The 23634-nt window shown below is 35.7% G+C and overlaps 4 protein-coding genes across 4 annotated transcripts; 1 reads left to right on the top strand and 3 right to left on the bottom strand.

Moving 5' to 3' along the window:
• On the bottom strand, positions 1-11212 carry LOC128858850 (solute carrier family 25 member 46-like). The gene is made up of 8 exons (XM_054095380.1): positions 10956-11212; positions 7457-7558; positions 5309-5706; positions 4925-5256; positions 1802-2044; positions 1700-1736; positions 1492-1644; positions 1-1428 (listed from the first exon to the last, which is right to left on the bottom strand). Exons 1-8 carry the CDS (start codon positions 11049-11051, stop codon positions 1047-1049), a joined length of 1743 nt encoding a protein of 580 aa, XP_053951355.1. The 5' UTR covers positions 11052-11212; the 3' UTR covers positions 1-1046.
• Positions 11213-16350: 5138 nt separating this feature from the next.
• On the bottom strand, positions 16351-17965 carry LOC128858851 (uncharacterized). Its single transcript, XM_054095382.1, has 3 exons — positions 17716-17965; positions 17117-17662; positions 16351-17042 (listed from the first exon to the last, which is right to left on the bottom strand). The coding sequence occupies exons 1-3, from the start codon at positions 17732-17734 to the stop codon at positions 16639-16641; spliced, it is 969 nt and encodes a 322-aa protein (XP_053951357.1). The 5' UTR covers positions 17735-17965; the 3' UTR covers positions 16351-16638.
• Positions 17966-19546: 1581 nt separating this feature from the next.
• Positions 19547-21664, top strand: LOC128858852 (39S ribosomal protein L3, mitochondrial). The gene is made up of 4 exons (XM_054095383.1): positions 19547-19694; positions 19781-19877; positions 19951-20489; positions 21141-21664. The coding sequence occupies exons 1-4, from the start codon at positions 19657-19659 to the stop codon at positions 21577-21579; spliced, it is 1113 nt and encodes a 370-aa protein (XP_053951358.1). The 5' UTR covers positions 19547-19656; the 3' UTR covers positions 21580-21664.
• On the bottom strand, positions 21647-23418 carry LOC128858853 (beta-lactamase-like protein 2 homolog). Its single transcript, XM_054095384.1, has 5 exons — positions 23138-23418; positions 22904-23070; positions 22235-22444; positions 22071-22180; positions 21647-22008 (listed from the first exon to the last, which is right to left on the bottom strand). The coding sequence occupies exons 1-5, from the start codon at positions 23254-23256 to the stop codon at positions 21739-21741; spliced, it is 876 nt and encodes a 291-aa protein (XP_053951359.1). The 5' UTR covers positions 23257-23418; the 3' UTR covers positions 21647-21738.
• Between the last annotated feature and the right edge of the window lie 216 nt (positions 23419-23634).

Below are 23634 nucleotides of genomic sequence, written 5' to 3' on the forward strand. Positions count from 1 at the left end.
TCTGGTATCCATCCTCAACTTTATTATTTTACATACAATTATACAATTTTCTTTACTAAACCCGTTTTCATTGTAAACGGTTTCCCAATAACAGGTGTTATTTTGAATAGCCCGCTATTTCGGTAGATGTCACTTTTGAAGCTGTCATTTTTTGATATTTGACAAGTAGAAACTACGCCATTAATAAAAATAGAACGATACACTATAAAAATGGTGAAAATTTGGCAGAGACGGTTCGTAAAGGTCGAACATTTTTGGATAATCGTGAAGCACCTTGTCGGCCCGCAATACAGAAATTGGTGAAAAAATTCGAGCTGTTGGAACAAGTTAGTGATGTGAAGAATAAAAACCGTGCACGCCGCTGAAGAGCAGCCGAAAATATTGCTGTTGTAGCCGAAATTGTTGAAGAAAATCCAGGTTTGTCCATTCCTCGTCGTTCTTTGGAATTAGGCATTCCACAAACGTCATTACACCGTAGTTTGCATAAATATTTGGGTCTTAAGGCTTATAAAGTCCAGTTAACACAAGAACTCAAGCCGGCCGATCATCAACAACGTCGTATCTTTGCTGATTGGGTAGTTGAAATGCATGAAAATGATCCGGAATTCCATCGAAAAATCATCCTGAGTGATGAGGCCCATTTCCATCTCGGTGGTTTCGTCAACAAGCAAAATTGTCGGATCTGGGGCTCAGAGAATCCAAGAGTTATTGTTGAAAAGCCTCTCTATCCTCAACGTGCGACTGTTTGATGCGGTTTATGGTCCGGTGGAGTCATTGGATCTTACTTTTTGAAAAATGAAGCTGGAGCAACAGTGACGGTGAATGGATTGCGCTATAGAGAGATGATTAACGATTTTTTATGGCCGGAATTGGATGGTATTGATCTGGATAACGTTTATTTTCAACAAGACGGCGCTAGGTGCCACACAAGCAACGAAACCATTGATCTTTTATGAAAACAACACCTCTTATTGGAAAACCCTTTATATTAATAGTCAGTTAATGGTTCTAGTTTGTACAGAACGCACTTGTATTGAGCGTGGTTTTTAAAAAATCCAGTTTGCAATCTTTACGATGACAATATGTGCAGCAAACTGCAAAGTTAATGCCCCAAATCCTTTGTAAAGCCCAGAGAAGCCCTCATTTTTTACTATAGTTCGGTAACAATCGGCGGCCCCTTTATAATCAGTTTGTATAAGCACCTTAGTTTTACCATTATCAAGATTATCTATAATGCTTTTGGTGCCTTGTATCTGAATGCGACTTAAAACCGTTTCAAACGGATAAAATACAACTTCGGTAATAATTCGCGTGATCAGATTTGTGCAAATTTCCGCCTTTTGATTTTCTACTCCATCATATTCGCGTCGACACACCTGTTGATTTGATTTTCGCATAATCGCCCATACCCGATTTCTAATGAACGCTCTAAAAGTAAGATAGGTACATGAACTATAAACGAAAAATATTTCATATTTACAATGGATTTACCCAAATATATCTTTTGCGATTTCCATACACAGGCAAGGAACATAAATTGACAACAACGGTAGCAACCTTTGCGGAAAAAGCAATCCATCCGAACCTGCTACGGTGGCCACCAAGCAACCGGCATTAAAAAGAAACATTACTGCAACATTCATACTATAAATACAAATTTTGATTATTTAAATTAAATTTCTCTTCATTTATTGTTTACCTCTTAACCAACAAATAGCAGAAGAAGTTCTCTTTTTCTGTAATATTTAATAGAAAAATAACACTATGATTTTAATATGAAATAATGCTTATTTGGACAAACCTATGAAAAAGTAGAAGATCTTGTCAAATACCCACGAAAAGCAGCGGCAAATCAGGCATTCGCCCAAACCATTCCAAAATGTGATGACATCTTTTCGACGATACAACTGCATTATGATCGGCACCAAAGAAAATGGCTGTAAATGATAGCGTCTGGAAGCATTGTAAATTTGGCATTGCCGTCGCAGTACAATAAAAGGGTGACAAAGCACATTGTCAGCGATCCGGATGAACCAATGCAAACCTATTAGAAGATAAAATAAATTCATAACAAAATTATGCCTTATATTGTAATTGCGGCTGTTTTTTTTTAGCTGAGAATGGCAAACTGTGCTGACATTTTCGGTTCAATAAGGATTGGCAAATCATCATGAAATTGTTTCACGCCAGAACAACACTTCTAAATTGTGGAAATTTATATTGAAAAAAATAAAATGAAATAAGTAATAAAAATAAAGCGAAGATCATAGATCTTTGGTGGCGTCATCGATCCTTATTTCTTTCTTTCTTCTTCTTCTTCTTAATTGGCGCGATAACCGCTTACGCGATTTTGGCCGAGTTTAACAAGGCGCGCCAGTCGTTTCTTTCTCGTGCTAACCGGTGCCAATTGGATACACCCAGTGAAGCCAAGTCCTTCTCGACCTGATCTTTCCAACGCAGAGGAGGCCTTCCTCTTCCTCTGCTACCACCAGCTGGTACCGCATCGAATACTTTCAAAGCCGGAGCGTTTGTATCCATTCGGACGACATGACCCAGCCAACGTATTTATTTCTTTCTACTCTCTTCTAAAAAGCCCGCAAATTTTGGGACTGCAAAGTTGAACCATTGAACAATTGATCCGAAAGACCGTTACTTAATGCTTCGGAGTCAATACCTGTTCAAGTCCAATTTTAAACCTTCGATCTTGCAGTGTGAAATCAAACTTGCACTCGAAAACTGGCACTTATGTATACTCTGTCAAAAAAGTACCAGGAATTGTTCAATAAAACGCAAAATATTTGTTTATTCATCAACATTTATTTTGTCGCCTTCGAAATAGGCTCTATTCGAAGCAAGACACCTATGTCAAGTTTTTTGTCAAAAAAGTGTTCACAATATGAGCATTGTGAGACGGTGCGTTATCATGGTGCAAGATCCATTAGTTTTCTTTCCACAAATTGAGCCGTTTCCAATGCACATTCTCTCTCAAACGTTGTATAACTTCCAAATAATATTTCTTATTTACCGTAGAACCATTTGGAACGAGTTCCGAGTGCAAAACACCATGATAACCAAAGAAAAGGAGTAGGATGACTTTTACTTTTGATCAACTTTGAAGTGGTTTTTTTAGGTTTGGGCTCATATGGAAAGCGCCATTCAGCCGCTTGTTAACTGGTATGCATGTCAAACTCATATACCCACGTCACATCACCTGTTATGATGCGCTAGATAAACGTTGAGTCCGAATTCACTTGCTCAAGCATGTCTGCCACTTTCTTCCGATGAATTTTTTGAAAGAAATTCAACCCTCTTGGAACGAGTCGAGCAGTCTCGCGTCTCATGCCCAATTGATGGTGTAAAGTGTTGCGAATTGATTCGTGAGACACGCAAAAGTCACGAGCTACCTCCTTCAAACTTAAATTATGTTTTTCCAGCACCATTTCTTTGACTTTGTCGACGTTTTCATTCTCAGTCCTCTGCAAAAGCCTTATACCACTCGTATATCCGTGTTTTTGATAAAGCACACTCGCCATAGGCTTTCTGCAACATTTTCAATGATTCGGCACACGAAATCCCGTTCAAACACACAAAATTCTTTCAATTCAAATTCAAGATAAATTCTTTGTTCGATATTTTTATCCATAATGAAAATCGCAGAGCACACCTGCGATCGACTAATATAGTTAAATGCCAAAAACAAGCTAACTGACAGATCACGCTCAAACTCTGCGACACTATAGAGGACAGTTGTTCCAACATTTCAACAAAAAAAATTTAGACATATGTGTAACGCGCGCTCTTTAAATGAACAATTCCCGATATTTTTTTGACTGAATGTATATTAAAAAAAGTTTATTGTATAGAAATCAAAACCTAATGATATCGTAATGGTATTTTCTTAGATGTATTTACAAATACACACATACACTCATGGGTAAAATAATAAATACATGACATTTTGACCGGTTACACGACTTTGTTTTGGTAAAAATTCTCAAAATTTTCATTCATTTCATTTAATCAGAATTGAAGAAAAAATGGGGTTTATAGCCTGCCCATTAAATTTGTTGGTCTTCATCTACCGGGATTTATTTATTTATGGCTAGAGTTAAGTTAGGAAAAATTACAAAAAATAAGATTAGTACAAGGTGGCGAAAAATGAATCACCCCATCGGATGATTTATAATTTTTGCAATCATATTTGACACCTGTGAACTTGAGAGCTACAGTATACATTTAGACAAGGCAATGGAGGTCAATGGACGTCATCAAAATCAACGTACAGACCAAAATCAAGATTTTCATCATTCAAAGTCCTTTGTTTTAATTGAGTAAGATAATCAAAACCAAAACTGGATGATTAATTAATAAAGTGCAAGTTCCCTGTGGTTAAAAATTTTCGTTGATTTTAGATCATTTTTCCACCTAATGGGAAAAAAACTTTGGCGCGCATTCGTTATATGAAAAAAAAATATGATCAACATGGTCAGAAAAAAGATGTATTATATGAAAATTGTAGAATTAACTATAGTTAAAAAAAAAAAAAATTGTGAAAATTACGAAAAAAAATTGTAAAACCTGCTAAAACTTTATTGTAAGGGTGTACATTCTATGAAAAAATACTACTTATGCCAAATTCTCAGAACAAGTTTATTTCCTTTTTCGCCTTCCGTTCCTTCTTTTCAACGTAAGTTTAACTCTACTTTTCAGCTAAACTAAGTTTAAACACTAAAATGGCAGGCTTAAAATCTGTTTAGAGATTCACTGTTAAACAAGCACTGAAAAACTAGATCCTAAACTCAGTTTAAAAATTCGCTACAGTTCAATTAGCCCTACAAACTGGCTACTTTTCTACAAAGTTAGTTTAAAATTTGACCAGTTGAGCTCGGCTCTTGACAAGTTACGAGAAAGTAAGAATACAAACCTTTGCTAGTGCTATTAGTTGATTCCCGTGAATTGTTATAACTGCTATTTTGATAACCCGGATTTATATAGTCATCGAAAATTGATTCTTCACTGCTTTCACGCGTAAGCCTTCCACCTAGTATACAGAAGTCACACGCAAAAGGAGAATCTGAATATCTTGCACACAAAAAATGTTGCGTGACATTTCCGCATATAGTGCAAGTATATATTGGATTTGAGCCAGTATGGTGAGTGCGTCCCAACGGATTAATGCATCTAAGGGCATCACACACGAAGTTACGTTCGTAAACATTCTCAGGCGCATTGGAAGTCAATTCCCACTCAGGAATGCTGAAAAAATTAAAAATTAATACTTTTACTTACAAAACATTTTCGCTCTCACGTGTTATAGATAGCCACGCCCCAATATGGCAAACAGCTCCCAAACCTCTCTACGTTGTTGCATAGCGGACATTTAAAGGAATTACCAGCTGTTTGGGCATATTTCTGTAAGCAGAATTTATGGAACCAACCATTACGGCAACAAGGAGCACGCAACATGTCCACCGCATTAAAGCGATTCATTTCGGTGAACAAATTTTCATAGCAAATACAACAGATTTCATTGGGCTTTGGTCGATAGGTAGGCTTCTTTATATGTCTATTGCAATATGAACGGTAGGGTGCGATAAATTGATTCCTGGCACCGTTTTTAACGCCACAAACCAAGTGAAACCACCGTTCACAATTTACTCTCCAACAGGAAATATTAGCCCCTCTTTTGTCGCAGTAACAGCATTTCTACACAAAATAGAGAAATAATAAATAATTATAGGGTTGGGGAATAAGTTCATCGCGTTTTTATATTTTCTTTTATTTTACAATGATTTGTTTGCTGTTTGGCAAAGAGTAATTATTCATTCGGTAGAACTCTTTCTGCTCTACAAAACTATGTATGCTAATTGTATTTTTTAGTTATTTAATTTATTATTACTTTAGAGGCTTAGAAATGGAATACCCAATATTTTCGCCACCTGCTCTTCTTTGCTTTCCATCGAGTTTAAAAAGCTGCCGAAGCAGTCTGGGACATTTACATCGCCCAGCTACACCGCGTGAATGAGGCTATTTGAGTGAAAAGGCCTGATCGACTTGTTCAAACCAAACTCCTTCACGGCAACGCCAGGCCCCATGTTGCATAAGTCGCCAAATCCACACTCGAACGGGAGGTCCTTCAGCATCCGTCGTATTCTCTGGACTTTGCACCGACCGCTTACCATCTTTTCCGCTCCTTTTAATACCATATGAAAGTCCATAACAAAGAGATCCTCAAAAACTGGCTCAACAACTTTTTTGACACCAGACCAGGCGACTTTTGGTGGAATGGCATCAACAAATTGGTCGAGAGGTGGTATTGTTTTTGTTTGGGCGTCCCTTGAAATCTGGTTTCTTCTTTTTCATGTTTCTCGAAACTAGATTTTTCAACACGGTGGATATGAAAGTCAAGTAGTTTTCACCCGATGGAACTAAAAATTGGTATACATTTTACCTCGTATGTATGCCCAGAAGGAAGTATAATTTTTTCGATTGGTTAATTAACACAGCAAAAAAATAAATTTATAAGTGCTCCTGTTAAACGGTTAGGTCACTTTGTAGACAATTTGTCAAACTTTACTTTTAGCAGATAATTGTTTCATTCAAATATTTATTTATTTTATAATGTGCAAAAATTCCGTTTTTCATTTTGACTTTTTCGAGAATGCAATACCACAGATTTGTTTGCTCAAAGGCCAAATACTTTACTTATTGTATATTAAGAATTTAAAATGTTTATGTGATTAAATTTGTTTTGCAATTTTTAGTGAATTTGTTAAGGTTAAATAATTTTGATGTTACACAAACGTATTTACTTAAAATCTTTTCACATGGGACACCTTTTTCACGAAAAAACTTTAAATGCGGTTTATTTCCAAGTCACTTTTAATAGTGGTTCGCAATCAATTAAAAATGTATATATTTTCGACTAAATTAAAAAAAATTAACATATTTTCATCAAAACCCGTTCAGTTTTTGTATTTTTGTGCCAGTTTAAAGTAGCTCAAAACACACGTAAATTTTTGTATTTTCATTTTTTTTTTGTTGACAATGCGTTTCTTCGATATATCGAATTTTCGATCTTTTTGGTTTTTGTTGTAGTATAAACAATACTTTTATAAAAAAAAAATTAAAAACAAAAAAAAAAAAAAATTAACTAATTAAAAAAAATATTTTAAAATAAATAAATCAAAAAAAATAAATAAGAAATAAATAAATAAATAAAATAAAACAAAAATAAATAAATAAAATATTCAAAGCTTAGTAATAAATCGCGTTGCTACTATTTTGAACGTCACTGTATGTAGTAGTATTACATATTTTAAAATAATTGTTTCCTTTTCTTCTCATTTGGAAATTTTTAAACTTTTACTTTTTCTCTATGGCAACTGAATTACAATATTTGTTAATTTATACCAAAGTTTGTTTTTATGATTGCGTTCATTTTTTTGCAACTTACGTTTTTAGAGGCCAGTTGACGTTGCTTTTCAATATCACTAAGCAAAAAACCGTTAATGCTAGTACCACTATAACCCCTCCGTTGCAATCCAGTAGACAAAAGCTGAAACAGATAAAAAAAAATATATTAAGCAAAGATGCTTTCAATTGCAATTCAACCGGGCTATTCGGGACATGTTCTTCGATTTCGATGTAACTCAAACAGGTTTTTTACTCAAAAACAACTGATTTTAGCAACTGGGCATTCAGCCCAATTGAAGTTTGAGGTGTCCTCTTGAGTTTGTTTGTACATGAAATCGCTCGTGCAAGTAGTGACGATCATTTTGAACCCAGAATCATTAAAATCGATTCATTAATTTTGACTAAGTTATTAGCAATTAAAAAAAATTTCCTTATATAATTAAAAAAAAAAATCGATTTTGAGCCGAAAAACAAAATTGCGGATAAATCTTGAAAAAAAAACTTTCGGGCGAACAAAAAAATACGTGTCTCATTATATTGACCAGAGAGCAACATATTTGAGTTACATCGATATCGAAGAACATGTCCCAATAGCCCGGTTGAATTGAAATGGAAACAGTGTTGTGATCGCCAATAAATCTGAGTGGCTAGGGCCAATATCAAAATTCGCTAGAAAGTCGCTAACTCCATCAGGGGTGGATCCTAAATTTCATTCTGAGAGGTGCACAAGAGGCCAGCTGTGGACTTAAAATTTTTAGATGAATAATAATGAAACCTGTAATACCAACTCTACTGAAATTTGAGATCAACGGAAGTTAGTTTCAATCTCCTGAAATACTGGTTTTTTTTATTATGATTCGATAAATCTACTAAATTTTCTAACGCTTTGTTAATTTGTGTCTGAAAAACATTCGTATCTTTAAAATATCATTGGAAAGCATGAGTGATTCAAGCAAAAAAAAAAAGAGCTTCCTCGAGAGTCCCGCGTAATCTTGGCACAATTACATTCTGGATATTGTAGCAGGTTAAACTCCTACCTATCCAGAACCGATATACTAAACATATGTCCAGCATGTGAAGGTACCCCGCACGACACTAACCACCTCTTCACATGCCCCATCAAACCCACTCATCTAACACCTCTCTCCCTCTGGACCCAACCCGTCGAAACTGCCAGTTTCCTGGGCCTACCGTTAGATGAGCTAGACGAAGACGACCGGTAATTACACTACACTGACAGGGCGAAGATACTGCTACAACAACAACAACAAAGTGATTCAAGCAATGTTGAAAAAGTTATTCACGAAGTTGATCCAGTACTGGACTCAAATGGAAATTTGAAAATTAATAATATTAAAACCAGAGAAATCATATAACAATTTACTATATTTTTATTATTTAAAGTCTTGAAATAGATTTATAAAATATATTTAAGCATAGTAAGGGGGCGTCCATAAATTACGTGAGATGTTTAAGGGGGGGAGGGGGTCGAGTCAAATCTCATCTAATCTTACGTTGGAGAGAGGGGGTGTCTCGGCAAATATCACGCAATTTTTTTTCTGATTGAAACAAAATAATTGTACATGCTTAAGATTTAATCTCAAGCGTAATCGTAGTATGATTAAGATCATTCACTAATTCGTTCGAAAGAAAATAATTTCATTCATACTTCGACGTTATACATTACTACTGTCAAACCACCATATTTGTTTTATACCAAATAGCTCAATTTAATCTGAATTTGCGGTACAGTGTAGCCCGTCGGTTGTTTTCGCGCCACTATGAGCCGAACGCCCTATCACTCAGGTTGACGTTTGACAACTCCGGACTTTAAAGAACATGACGGAAAATCATTTGCTCCATTTCTAATACTCGTACCGATTCAACCGCTGAATGCCTTCATCAGCACGCCTATTGATCTCTATTGCCCAAGTATACGTGATGATTTAGAGAAAATATGCTGCAGTACATGCGGTATTTACTTCGCATCTATCACAAGAGCTGCAGAGCACAGGAGTGCAGCTCACATTGCACCAGCTAAGCAAGCGCGTATGTTCCGCAAAGTGCGACCCTCACGGATTGTCACAAGACGAGCTAATAAGTTACTGTGCGCAAACGTCAACGGCTTAGAGTGGCTAGATCAGAACGAAGTTGAAGGAGAAGATGATTTTACTGAAAATCATATGGAAATGTTAGTCCCAATAGTCTCTCTTAAAACCGCGCATGATTCTCCATGGCCTGAATTAGAGTAGATGTTCTTTTTTTAATCGCAGTAGTTACGATTTAAGTCTTCTATTGTTAAATTTTTATTACACTTATAACTCTCAGCAATATTGATTACTAGTCTTAACTAGTCGTAAATAAAGGCACGAAGCAAATTTTTTTTTCTTTTTACAATAACAATCCAACGCGCTTACATAAGAAACCCACATTTTGAAAAATCTCACGTGAGATTGGGGGATGGGGGAGGGGGTTGAATAAAATCTCACGACATCTCACCTTCAGAAAATTGAAAAAAACACCTCACGTAATTTATGGACGCCCCCTAAAGAAAAAGTGGCATAAAAAAGCTACGCTTTAAGGAGGAACTGGTGTTTGGCTGTGACAGCCAAAGAAATAAGTGATTTTTTTTAGGGGGAAAATGAAGGAATTTGTGGATCGGATTTTTTTATTTTATTAAGTGTCCATTAAAGACTGTCATCCTAAATTATTATGGAAAAATATTAATTTATAAAAAAAGTTATAAAGAATCTCGTGGAGTATTTCCTTCTCCATGGTCGCATCGATTACTCAAAAACGAACCATCTGGAATTAAAAATTTAAACTGCTTGTTAATTTGTATAAATGTAGTTATCGTTGTACGTACGGAATTTCGAAAATTTTCATATGAAAAAAATGGCGACGGATTGCGTTATTTTATCTATAGTCAGTAAATTGTACTCTAGAGTATGGAAGGTTAAGGGCATTCACGGGTAATCAAGTTGACAGAAAAGTATCTATTGCCTAAAACGGTTTTGATTTGCTCTCCAAAAGTCGCCAGATAAGTCGCTAAATTATTTTTGTCGTCAAAACTTTTTTTTTTGTCGCCAAGACTCAAGCAAAAGTCGTCAATTCTAGGGACAAAGTCGCTAAATTGGTAACACTGAATGGAAAGCATCCCAATTAAATGCAAAAAATATTCTATATGATAGCCAACATCAAGATTAGTTCCTGATCTGCGAAATCATGTTATGGTTTTTGTATTTTTAGTTGTGGCAACACTTAAATGTTTTGCAAACGACACTTCTTTCCCGCTAAACCGGGGAGTCCCCGAAAGGCAAAGATTACAGACAAGACTTATTTATAGATTCGCCTCGATTACAGACCCATAATCAAGGCGAATTTATTATAATAAATCCACCTTGCCCATAACACAATATACAACTTTCTTGTCGCTTAGGTAAAGGGAATTTAACGTTGACACACCGTGTTCGATGTATACAGAATACACTTGAATAATTCCACGAATAACTCAGCCATTTATGTATACAAATACTAACCAAACAATTCATATGCACAGCTTTACAGTGTTCAATGTAAAATTTGCCATATTGAACCTGGTCACTTTCGTCTGAGTCGCAAAGTTCGCATTTCATATTGAACACCAATCAACTAAAACGGAATATATGCACTTCGATATTATAACTTTCTTAACACTCCTGCAAAGCCATAGATGACTCCCAATTGCTTTACGCCTTGTCAACTTTATGCATAGATAACACTTCAAGTTTGCTACTTCTAGGGATGTACAATTGAAACAACTATGTGTTATAATCGATAATCCAAATATATATAGTAATACGGTTATATCGAAGTGCTGTACAAATAATCGGACATCGATGATTCGAAACATTTTATCCGCATGAAACCTGAGTAAACTGGGGTATTTTAAGCCTCTGGTGCCCAAATTTTATTTTTGAATGAAAAAAATTGCTTTGAGTGGGGATTATGGTAAAATCATAGGTTCTTTATCAAGAAAGTGAAATTTTGTTCCTTGATCCGATTATATAAGGATAAAACCTTACCCCGCCTGCAGGCGGCTTTGGGAAAGAACGGCAAAAATAATTTAAATGAAAAACTTGCAAATTCAGTGTATTACGTACTTTTATTGAACAAAATAGAAAGTTTTTAACAGAAATCAATACAAAACAAACAGTCAGTCTTATTTCAAATAGTTTTAGAAAAATGTCTACAAAAGAAAGGCATGCTTTTGGGCATAAATAGGCAGTTGGTGCAAATTATTTATGGTGAAAATTGTGAAAGCAGTCCTTTTGCTGAGGAAAACAAAGATTCAGATTACATTTTCGGCACACGATTTGAGTTTCGGAGGTGCAGCCAGGATATTTGCACCTCTTTTTACCGGTGCGTGATAAAAACTTTGCAAAATGTCCAACTCCGTCGTAGCGAACGTCGTCAGGAGGTAAGTAAGCTTTTCTTCCAGTAAATTTTAGTTGAGGAGTTTGTCATGGACGACCTGGAGCTCTTGGTATTGAAGAATATTGTTGTTTGCAGAGTACGTATGCGATCTCTGCCCGGAAGCTCGGCAGTTGGTACTGCCTAGCATGCGAGTCAATCTTGTTAATTCTTCTGAACAAAACATAAGCGTTTATCATGGCCATATCAAGCAGGTGTATAAAAAGTCGGTTTGTGTACTTATTGCTCTTTACCGGAATCTTATATCGCCCAATTAGTCCATCCATGAGGTCGACGCCCCCCATAAAATAAATAAATAATTGGCGTGTACACTTCTGTTAGGTGTTTGGCCGAGCTCCTCCTCCTATTTGTGGTGTGCGTCTTGATGTTGTTCCACAAATGGAGGGACCTACAGTTTCAAGCCGACTCTGAACGGCAGATATTTTTATGAGGAGCTTTTTCATGGCAGAAATACACTCGGAGGTTTGCCATTGCCTGCCGAGGGGCGATCGCTATTAGAAAAATGTTTTTATTAATTTTGCTTTCTCCGAGATTCGAACCAACGACCTCTCTGTGAATTCCGAATGGTAATCACGCACCAACTCATTCGGCTACGGCGGCCGCCATATGACTATTATATTCACTACATTGCGGCAATCGACATCAACAAATTTTTTTTTCTGAGCGGACGAACCGCGACACCTTGTTTATAACATTTGTTTCATTCTGGAAGGGCTTTTCGCCTGCGTAACTCGATGCGAGTCGCACTATTTTATTGTCCTTCCAAACTGATAAAGAAATGTCAACTCCTAAAGCAGATCCACAAAATTCAGTTGAATATCCACGGGATTGTTTCCTGAGATCAAGATCTGTCGGAAGTTTGCAGTTCGGAATTCGATTTGAACGAATAGTTCCCAACGAATGTATTCCGCGTGATTTAAGATAAACCAGAAGTGGCAGTGACGTGTAATAGTTGTCGAAATATGTTATATGGTTTTTAAAATCTGGAATATTACGGAACAATCGGACCACCACATTCGCTGATGCCCCAAGATCCGGTGTATCAGTCAGAACAGCATTGTCTCCTGCGCCGCAATATATTTCGAAGTTATAACAAAATCCGAAAAGTCTTCGTTGCGCACATTTGTTCATCGACACATAAGCGTTGAGTCATCGGAATGGACTGAAACCTGTTATTGAAATGATCCACGATAGGTCTTATTTTATACAAACGGTCGTAATCTGGAGCATTTTTATCAGGTAACTTATCGTTATCATTGAAATGCAAGTAGCTTCTTCGTGACATTGTGTCCTGAATTATTTGGAACGCATACTCACCCCAGTATGAACGGACGTTTGGGTAGCGAAACACGGACATATAAAATAAAATACCCATATATTTTCGTATTTACGAGTTGGTTGTTGAAAAGGTAGTGCTAATATTCTTTTGAGCGCTATAGAGATTGGTTTGTTCCACGATATGGTCGATGGCACTGTCGCCCAAAAAGCACTCGAAGCACTTAAAGGGAGTGTCAAGACTTTGTATATCATCTCCCAAATCGGATTCAGAAAAACCAATCGCTGATTTATCTAGCACTAAGTTCTTCTTTCGCCACAACATTTTCTTAAAGGTCTGCGATTTAGGATCGATATCATTAACTGACCCAACAAACTCACCTGGATCGGTTATGATAGTTTCAATACGTTGACCGACAACCTGCTCACCAGGAGCCTTGCGTTTGCGATTCTGTGATTGCGGAATATTTGAGGAAGTCGAAGTAGATGGGGATAATACATGTGCAAACGACGCGGGACTTCCATTTAAATTGACACACACTTCTGAATCCAGCATAGAATCTAAAAAATTTACCGCCCTGTTAATCACCTCATCAATTCCAGTGTCGATAGGTAATTCTGCATCGTCCACATCTTCGTCTAAAAGATCTTCCAAATCTTCTTCCACGTCTGTATCATCGTCGATTTCTAGTAAATCCAAAAATGTTGCAATATCTTCATCATTGAGGGATTATAATTTACACTTTTGTCGTTGATCCATTTCTAAAAAACCAAAACTTAAAGCTTAGGCCCCCTCTAAAAATATCAAAATTTCAAACTTACCGCATAGTGTTATTTATTCCGAGTTATCCCAGGACCGCCTCTAGACGGGCTGTCTTCAAAGGTTTATAAAATACAGGAAACACTTTTTTTTTTGTTATTATTTTTAGCTTTCGTATTTTGAACACAACCAGCAACACTATGATAATTTTTATTATAAGCTAAATACACTTCTATTATTTTTATTTAATTTTTAAAATACACCACTTTTGCAGAATAATTAATTTGACCGCACTTTACTATTTTCCGACTTCAAATGACTATGACGGCTGATTAAAAAACAAGACGCTGCTGCAAATGCACAAGCAATAATTTTGGGACTTCCCCGAATTAGAAAGAGTTTAAAAAGTTTCGAAATGGTATTTTAAAAGGGAATAAGCGTGAAATAAACTTAGGCCGTCTACAGGCGGTCTTGGGTACTAGAGGGTTAACTTTATGTATGTTTGCGCCTACGTACGCGAAGAGAAGAACAGCAGAAAAAGGATGTGTCGACCATTTTAATTTGATGATTTGATTTTGATGGTGCTATCGATAATTCAATATTGTAAATCTACGGCGAATCCTAAACGTTCAACAAATACATATTACAATATTTGGATCGGCGAAACAAATTTCGATATTTGCCGTTTTTGATTCACCACTTCTCTGTTCGCCAAGTGAAAAATTTGTTTATGAAAGCAACAATAATTTAGCGACGATTAAGCGACTTTGTTTATAACCGCTTAACTGGCATATATATATAGTATTATATTTTGCATACTTCAGGTGCAATGAGGAAAATACAATGAAATTATAAAACATTTTGAGGCACTTTTGATAAGGAACAAGATGCTTGTTCGAACCATTTTTCACACTTTCAGGTGGGACGCGTTGAAAAGTAATGCTAGCTGCTTTCAGTGCACCAACACCTATGAGTAGTGAATATAACAAAAAAAAATTTCCTTGAATCCGACGTTGCATATTTTGGTTTTTACAGGAATGGCCCAGCAAAAATGATTATCATGACTACCTTTTATAGATTCGCCTTGAACCTATGTTCGTGTGTTACTTGATGTTGTCCACGAGTTGGAAACCTACAGATATTTTCTTCATGAACATTTGTTAACGCAAAAATCAAGGCGTATTCATTAAAGGTGGTGGCACTAGACCAACAACAAAATTGTGTACGTTTGATTGTCAAAGCAACGTATTGGCAAGTAGAAAACAAAGAATGAATTCACCTTGTTTCCTTTTGGTCTGACAGACACATGGGCACGGCGTTAGTCAGCTGATTTACCGATACCACCTTTAATAGATTCACCTTAGCAAAAATGCACTCGTATGTTTGACATTGATTACCAGACCGCCATCAGACAAAATATTTCTTTTTTAAAGTTTTGTTTTTTTCGAACCTTAATGAAATTTAAAGAAAAACCCCGAATTATTAAGGAATTCGAAAATTCTCAACAATTGGAACTTACGAAAAGGAGAAAAATAATTACATTTTATAATTTTATTTTATATTTATTTCAGAATGAAAATACTTACATTTATATTGTATAGATTACAAAAGAAAACTGTGAAAATACTTCACCTAATAGATAAGAAAAAATTCATGTAAAAAAAGAATTAGTTGAAAACTATGCTAATAAATTCTTTTTAGAATTCACTTACGAATTTATTTCGTACTTATACATTTTAATTCATTAAAATTAAATTATTAAACGACGAGAGCATAATCTACCGAGTTTCAGAGACTTTTCCTGAGACTAATTTAAACGCTTCGTACATGCGTCGAAAAATCTCACTTTATTTGCTCTACGAGATTCAAGAAAAATTCATAAAATATTGAAAATCGTTCTTTTTAACCCGTGTTAAATCAAATTCGTGTAAAACGAGAATTAGGTGTATTGCATACGGAACACACTTGGGTTAAATTTTCTTAGATCTACTTTTCTTATATGTAATGAAGATAATAAATATAATAATAGTAAAAGTAATAACAAAGCGGAGTGAATGAATTAATTATATTATAATAATATACACCCTTGACAGGTTTAGACCGGTTTTTCTTTTCTTTTGTAGTTGTTGTCATAGAATAAAACATTCCCCATAAATTTTAGAATGTTGTTGAAATTACAGTCCTTGGCCGGACATAATTCCGGATCATACCGATAATGCTGAAAAATATCCTAAGGTTGTTGTATTAGTAATTGAAAAAAAAAAAAAAACAAATAAAAAGTAAAAATAAATAAAAAAAAAATAACAAATAAAAAGTGAAAATAAATAAAAAATAAACAAATAAAAAGTAAAAATAAATAAAAAATAAAAGCAATTCGATTTAAAAAATATGAAAGAAAAAAATAAAATAATAAAATAAAAATTAAATAAAAATAATAAAATTTAAAAAATATGAAATAAAAAAAATGCTTAATGTAAAATAAATCTTCTCCATATTTGTGCCAGTGTTAAGATAGGATTTAACCCGTCACAGCCTTCCAATCCAGCAACAATTTTTGGCGACTGTTTAATAATATTAAAATAATAATATAACATTTTCAATAAGTGCAATTACGTGAAATTATTTTCTAAACTCGTTTATCTTACGGCTTAGTTTAATTTTGTTCTGCCATCCAAAAAAAAAAAAAAAAAGTAATCCTAGTAAATCGCCTTTCATTACGGTTTGAATGAATATTTAATAGCTTCTATTAGTTTCACAAATGGATCTCCGTGTTTTCGAGAAATGGATTTGCGCCACAAAAACTCTACAATCATATCTGCAAAATTGCTTGAATTTTTAATATTATTTCTATAATAAAAGCGTTTTACAACCCTCCACTGAGAGTCAATCCTTTGATGTTTGTCCGAATCAACTTTTTGGTACTGATACCCACTATTCACCAACGAATCGCAACTCTCCCAAAAATCTGTACGTATAGTTGTGCCTTCCTCCACATGTTTTTTAATTAAGGGTAAAATCACCTGCACAGAACGAAATTCGTCATAGCACGATTCTAACCTGAGATCTTCACTGCCGTCCTCTATTATACCCAGTAGCCAGTGACCCTCCACTTTACCGCCTAAAATATGTAATCATATTATTTTTAAAATGTCTTCAATTTTACATAAACGCCAATTTTTAAACTCGAATTACCTTTATTTTGGTCGCGCTTAGCAAATTTAATCTCATCGATTTGCACTTTCTTGCCAGGACCACCAATTTTTCCTATAGCCTCCTGCTTGTCAGTCTGGTAGCAAACGACCGCTTCACGGCAGAAGTTGTACCAGTCCGTAATTGTTTCACTTGACAAGACCGAGTCGCCAACGAAATTCTCCAAACGCACTGAAGCATGAGGCCAGTTATGAGCATAACAATACATAAGGTAAAATATGAGCGGTAGGGATAGTCTGGAATTTTCAAACCAGGTTCCCTTAGCTCTTGAAAATCCACTTTTATTTCGGCAAGAGCCTTTGCGGCATCTGAATGTACCAAGTATACTATTTCCACGGATTCTATGACTCATTGGTATTTTGTGTGTACCGCACAGTTTTGACCGCAATATGAGACCGCTGCCCTCTGCGAACTTTACACATTGTTCAGGCGTACCTAGATTCGCTGAAATTTTTATTAGATTCCACATGCTCTTTATTTCGGCTGCCGAAATGTATTTTCCATGGCTGGAGGAAGGTATATCGTTATCTGTAAATTATATTATTATGCTATTTGAATATAAAAGCAATTGTAAAAAATACCGTCTTCTATTTCCTCCATGTTAAAAAAATTACTTCTAATGCGGTTTACTTGTTTAAATTCAGTTTCAATAATAAATAAATACAACGCGCTATCTATAACAATGCTATTACATGCCTAGTGTTCGTTATCCTGTGTCTGCAGGTGCAATCGGTTATTGCCTTTACTATCCTGTAAAAACTTGTGACACATATTGGGCTGGCGTTTTCGTACGCCAAAACTTGCAAGCTTTACTGCATTTTTACATCTGATGAAAAATAAATAAATGTAATAATAAAATAAAATTCTACAACTGTTACAACCGATTTGCAACAAAAACAAAGCTTTTCTAGTATACTTAGAGATTGACAAAACCCAGTACAGTGATCAATTCGAATGTTGTTTAATTTCATTACGATATATTTTATAACTCTCAATAGTTACGATTATTAGGATTAATCACGCCCTCTATACTACACAAACACATATGACTTTTTAATTTTTTTAGACAAATTTTCTTGAAGCGCGGCCAAAGGCCGCTTACACGAAAAAATACTGTGAGTGTTTGGAACTGGACTGTTAGGGATTTTTTTTAAATGCGGCCGAGCGTCGCATTTACAACAACTCTTCTAGTTTCATGCCTCTAAAAAATTCTAAGGACCTGCATACTAACTTCGTTATATTCAGATATCTGGCAGCACCAGACAATTTTACCCACAAATTACTTAAATACTGTTAAACTCCGAAGGGTATCGTTTTCAGTTTTAGGATAGCAAAGCACTTAACTATCCGCTAATCACCCCTTTTTTCAAAGCGTGCGGCACTGTACCACTTATTCCTCGAATTATTTATATTAAATTTAATTTATCGATATCGAAATTCAACTTTGACTAATAATACGTTCACATATGCATTAATCACCTATAAATTCACCAAATTAATCTACCCGTTCCCATATGGCAGATTGCCTGCAAAATTGACAATGAGCTGTCAATACTGCTTTGAGGGGTTTTTCTTCATAGAAATTAGTTTTTTTGTGAAATATTTCGGTGTTTTTGGTTTCTTTAATTATTTTTAACGATATGAAGAAAATTCAAGGAGAAGGAATAGCTAATTTAATTGCGAAATTATATATATATATAATTGGCGCGTACACCCTTTTTGGGTGTTTGGCCGAGCACCTCCTACTATTTGTGGTGTGCGTCTTGATGTTGTTTCACATATCGAGGGACCTAGAGTCTCAAGCCGACTCCGAACGGCAGATATTTTTATGAGGAGCTTTTTCAAGGCAGAAATACACTCAGATGTTTGACACTGCCTGCCGAGGGGCGACCGCTATTAGAAACATGTTTTTCTTAATTTTGGTGTTTCACCGAGATTCAAACCGACGTTCTCTCTGTGAATTCCGAATGGTAATCACGCACCAACCCATTCCGCTACGGCGGCTGCCGCAATTGGCTGCTAATAATAAACAGTTGGAGGAAATCCGGATGCGACGTTTACTGAGGTTGCAAAAAATTATGGCAGCAATCGCATGGGATATTCTATATGACATTTTATAATAAGCACACGCTTTTTTCTGTAAAATGAATCCCTAATTAATAATATTTAACAACAGTTTATTAGAATTATGTTTACAGACCTGTGTTCTCTGCCGGTATTCATTTCATTTAGTTTTTCAAAAAGTATCGTTAGTATCTATGATTATTTTATAATCTCAGATTTTGATAGAGAAATTTTGTATGAGAAATCGCGCATTTTAATTACAGATTTTGAGTTAAGCGCGAAAAAGTAGATCATCTACTTATATGTGAACGTATTATAACTTTACCGCTTTGTCGTATTCTGAAAATTAAGTCTGGCAAGGCCAAATGTGATTGCGCTATCGGTCATCTGGTGCGAATAGAAAACATTAATAAATGAATAAAAAATAAGTTCAATCGGTATTTTATTTTAGAATTAAAATGCTACGTACACTTATTATTGATCTTAACAAATTGCGGTAAATGTTTAGACATATTTTAGCTCTGTAATATGAAAATACACTCTTGAGATCTAACCTCAAATTCTACTCTTAATTCCATCTAGACTAAGTCCAGTTGTGGTTACACAAGTGCGCGAAAAAGGACATTTAACGAGGCCTCGTCTAAGGAACCCCTACTGGTTTGTGCGCAAAGAAAGATTGGTAAGGAAAACATTGGTATACATTTTGCTATCGTGTAAATAAATATTGTTCCCTTGCATATTTCATACTCAAGGCTCGTGACACAACTGTAACACCAGAAAACAAAGCATTTCTCAAAGAAGTGATAAAAGATAAATACGGTCCACCAGCGCTTATAAAGGGTACACCTTCCTATGATCAATCGGCTTTAATAAAAACTGAGCGATTTGAGCGTCTGCCATGGCATGAGAAAGTCCGCCGTTGTGGTCTTATTGCACGAAAAATTGGACAATATCCGCTTTGGCTAAAAAATGGCGAACGTATACGCACCACGTTATTGCAAATTGTTGACAACCATGTCATACGCTACATACCACCACATGAATATCAGCCAGCACATCGACCTAATGTAGCCAATCTTAGTAAATATGGTTGCCTCATGGTGGGTGCCGAATCAGTCGACCCTTCAACACTAACCAAAGAGTATTGCGGACTGTTTCGTGATTCTGGTGTGATGCCAAAACGCAATCTGGCGCGCTTTATAGTTTCTCCGGAGGCAGCGATATCAGCTGGCACACCCCTGAATGTGGCTCATTTCAGAGTAGGCGATTTTGTTGATGTTCGGGGAAAAACGTAAGTGTCATGATATTAAAGAGTAAGACCACCCTGATATCATGAAAATTACGCAGTTGGAAATATGTATTTATTTTATTCTTTTATAAAACTTAAACGTAACGAAATTCTAAAAATATATTACAAAAAAGTAGATTAGTGGAGATGCATGGCTGCGCATGAGTTGTTCACAACATTCCTTCATGATGGGCGAGAATAGGTGCGGTAACTTTTATCTGAAACAGCTAAATGAAGCTTTTTTGATAATATTACCTCTTTTTTGAGAAAATAGTTAAAGAAAAATTATTAAAAATTTTTAAACTAATTAACCGAAAAATTCCACTCCACTCAATGAAGAATGTATTTAAGGAGATCGGGATGTAGAAGATTTTAAGTATATCGGTTGAAAACTTTTTCGAGTTATGAACCGATTCGAAAAATGAATTTTACAAATGCAAAAGAAAATAAAAAAAATATTTGCTCTCTGGCGTTAATCATAATCATAACATACGAGTATCTAATAATTTATTGAAAACATATAAAGATATAATCACGAAAATGTCCTTTAAAAAAAAAAAAAAAAAAATCCTTTTTTTTTTAATTTCAGGGTGGTGTTACCCATTAAATTTGAAGGTTTATAGATAAATAAATTAATTCATACAATCTTTACAGTGTCGATCACGGATTTCAAGGTGTGGTGAAACGTCATGGGTTCAAGGGTATGCCCGCATCACACGGTGTAACGAAAACGCATCGTCGTCCTGGTAATATAGGTGGTGGTGGAGAGAAAGGACGAGTTTGGCCAGGCACAAAAATGCCAGGACATATGGGTAACCGCTGGCGTGTAGCGAAAGGTATGCGTATCTGGCGCATCAATACAAAATACAATGTCATGTGGGTCCAAGGCAGTGCCATACCTGGACCTACCAACGGTATTGTGTACATTTATGACACAATTTTGCCGCTACGAAAACATAAAACAGCACCACCTTTCCCAACAACTTTTGAAGAAGAGCTAGAGGCGTTAACCGGATCAGCAGATGACATTTGGTATGAGGATGTGCATAACTTTAAAGATGACACTATCAACTTCCAGCCAGAAACTAATTAGTTGTGTGAAAATGTTTAAATATGTACTTCAGCGATTAAAGTTGTTTAGAAATAATGTATATACGTGGTAATATTTGTACAAATCACATATGCATTTTTCATATTATACTTATAAAAATAGTAAATCTCGAACCCACTCCCTATTTACACTTTAATCACATTATAAAGCACTGCTCTTTTGATATTCGTAATATTTTTCATCGCTTCTTGTTATTAACTTCAATTTTCCTTCACGCTGCAGTTTCTCAAGGTGATGTCCAACATTGTAAGCAGCAGCAGACCATAATTGTTCGGGTGTTTCTTTGTATACATCACGTACTACATCCATAGCTTGTAGAGGTTTATTAGGATGGCGATTGAAGAAATCTATAATTTGCTCTTCGCGCTGATTTCGATGGCTGATGTAGAACTGAATTTTACTCATTGGTTGCTGCAGAAATATAACATAAAGAGATAAAGATTCAAAACCCCTTTAAGTTGTATCATAATTACCTCGATAATATTGCCATGTGCCGGATAAATGACCTTAGGTTTCATTTCCAATATTTTATGCAAACTTTTCATATAGTCATATAATTCTTCAAATACAGCAGTACCCTCGCCTATAATCATTTACCATACAAATAATGACAATTCCTATTTGTTTTATGTCTTACCTAAAATACAATCGCCACTAAAAAGTATACCATCGTCTGTGGTCAAAACAACATGATCTGTTGTATGCCCAGGGGTATGCCTTACTTTCACTTTCGCACCATCTACACTTAGTTCTTGTTCATCCTGCAAAGCATGCACCTTAATATCAACGGGGATCTCTGGGCACACATCCAACGCATCTGTTCGTGGGAATTTAAAAACCCGACAATCTGGGGATGAAGCAATGGAAAAGAACTAAATCTGGGAATGTGTGTATATATCTTAAAAGCAAAATATACAGGCGGCCGCCGTAGCCGAATGGGTTGGTGCATGACTACCATTCGGAATTCAGAAAGGGAACGTAAGTTCGAATCTCGGTGAAACACCAAAAAATAAGAAACAAAAATTCTAATAGCGGTCGCCCCTCGGCAGGCAATGGCAAACCTCCGAGTGTATTTCTGCCATGAAAAGGCTCCTCATAAAATATCTGCCGTTCGGAGTCGGCTTGAAACTGTAGGTCCCTCCATTTGAGGAACAACATTAAGACGCACGCCACAAATAGGAGGAGGAGCTCGGCCAAGCCCCCAAAAGGGTGTACGCGCAATTATATATATATATATATATATAATATGCAGCAAACCTAATTTTCAATTAAGTAAATGCAAATACAATTTGATTACAAAACCTACCATCAGCAGCACACGTCTTTACCACATCCTTCACGCCACCCACATGATCGTGATGCCAATGTGTCAATATTATGGTGCTTAATTTTGCCTGTTCTTGCTTTAGAACTTCGTGCAAATGTTCGATATAGTCTGGTATGTCTACATCGCCGGTATCTATCAAAAGGCGTCTTGCAAAATAGAAAAATTTAAAGATATATATGTAATTAGTATGAATATGCACATATTTTCTTCTACCTTGTGCCAGTGCCCAACAGATATGTATTTGTGCCTTGCAGTGTCATGTGACCTGGATTGCAGCCTAAAATACGTATAATGGATGAAGTAAGACGTGTTACAGACGGTATCAATGCCATTTTGCAAGCCTAATATTTCACTATATTAAAGTATTTTAGCAAATTCTGCATCACCCAAACCATAGATAACATAGATAATCCCAAACGTATGAGATATGTTCTTATCAGCAAAAAATAGAAAGAAACATATGTTGGTTTAGGTTCTCGTTGCGAAAAACTTTATTGTAAGCGAGCAGCACAGGATGATACAGCAGCACAGGAATCATGAACGTAAGCGACTCAATAAAACTTTTAATTTCGCAAAACGCACCATAAGCGCGCGCATTATGCTAAGTTCGCATGGCACGTAGATCGTTATATGACAGCATAATTCTCTCACGGTTCTCAATCTAAATCTTAATTCACTTTGGCTCTTGTTCTTGTTCGGGGATGCTTGTA

This window comes from Anastrepha ludens, chromosome 3 (genome assembly GCF_028408465.1).
Source record: "Anastrepha ludens isolate Willacy chromosome 3, idAnaLude1.1, whole genome shotgun sequence".
Lineage (NCBI taxonomy): Eukaryota > Metazoa > Arthropoda > Insecta > Diptera > Tephritidae > Anastrepha > Anastrepha ludens.

Bases quoted from the DNA above. Each gene is read 5' to 3' on its own strand.
- LOC128858851 (XM_054095382.1), bottom strand. The intron at 17,043-17,116 runs GTAATTCGAGTT...TACATATTTTAG, and splicing joins TAAGCGCGACCAAAATAAAG to GCGGTAAAGTGGAGGGTCAC.
- LOC128858850 (XM_054095380.1), bottom strand. From the start codon at position 11,051: ATGAAATGCGAACTTTGCGACTCAGACGAAAGTGACCAGGTTCAATAT. The intron at 5,257-5,308 runs GTGAGAGCGAAA...TAATTTTTTCAG, and splicing joins GGCGTGGCTATCTATAACAC to CATTCCTGAGTGGGAATTGA. The intron at 1,645-1,699 runs GTAAACAATAAA...TTGTATTTATAG, and splicing joins TGCTATTTGTTGGTTAAGAG to TATGAATGTTGCAGTAATGT.
- LOC128858852 (XM_054095383.1), top strand. From the start codon at position 19,657: ATGCTACGTACACTTATTATTGATCTTAACAAATTGCG. The intron at 19,695-19,780 runs GTAAATGTTTAG...AATTCCATCTAG, and splicing joins ATTGATCTTAACAAATTGCG to ACTAAGTCCAGTTGTGGTTA. The intron at 19,878-19,950 runs GTAAGGAAAACA...TTCATACTCAAG, and splicing joins TTGTGCGCAAAGAAAGATTG to GCTCGTGACACAACTGTAAC.
- LOC128858853 (XM_054095384.1), bottom strand. From the start codon at position 23,256: ATGGCATTGATACCGTCTGTAACACGTCTTACTTCATCCATTATACGT. The intron at 23,071-23,137 runs GTAGAAGAAAAT...CTATTTTGCAAG, and splicing joins CTGTTGGGCACTGGCACAAG to ACGCCTTTTGATAGATACCG. The intron at 22,445-22,903 runs GTAGGTTTTGTA...CTTCATCCCCAG, and splicing joins AAAGACGTGTGCTGCTGATG to ATTGTCGGGTTTTTAAATTC.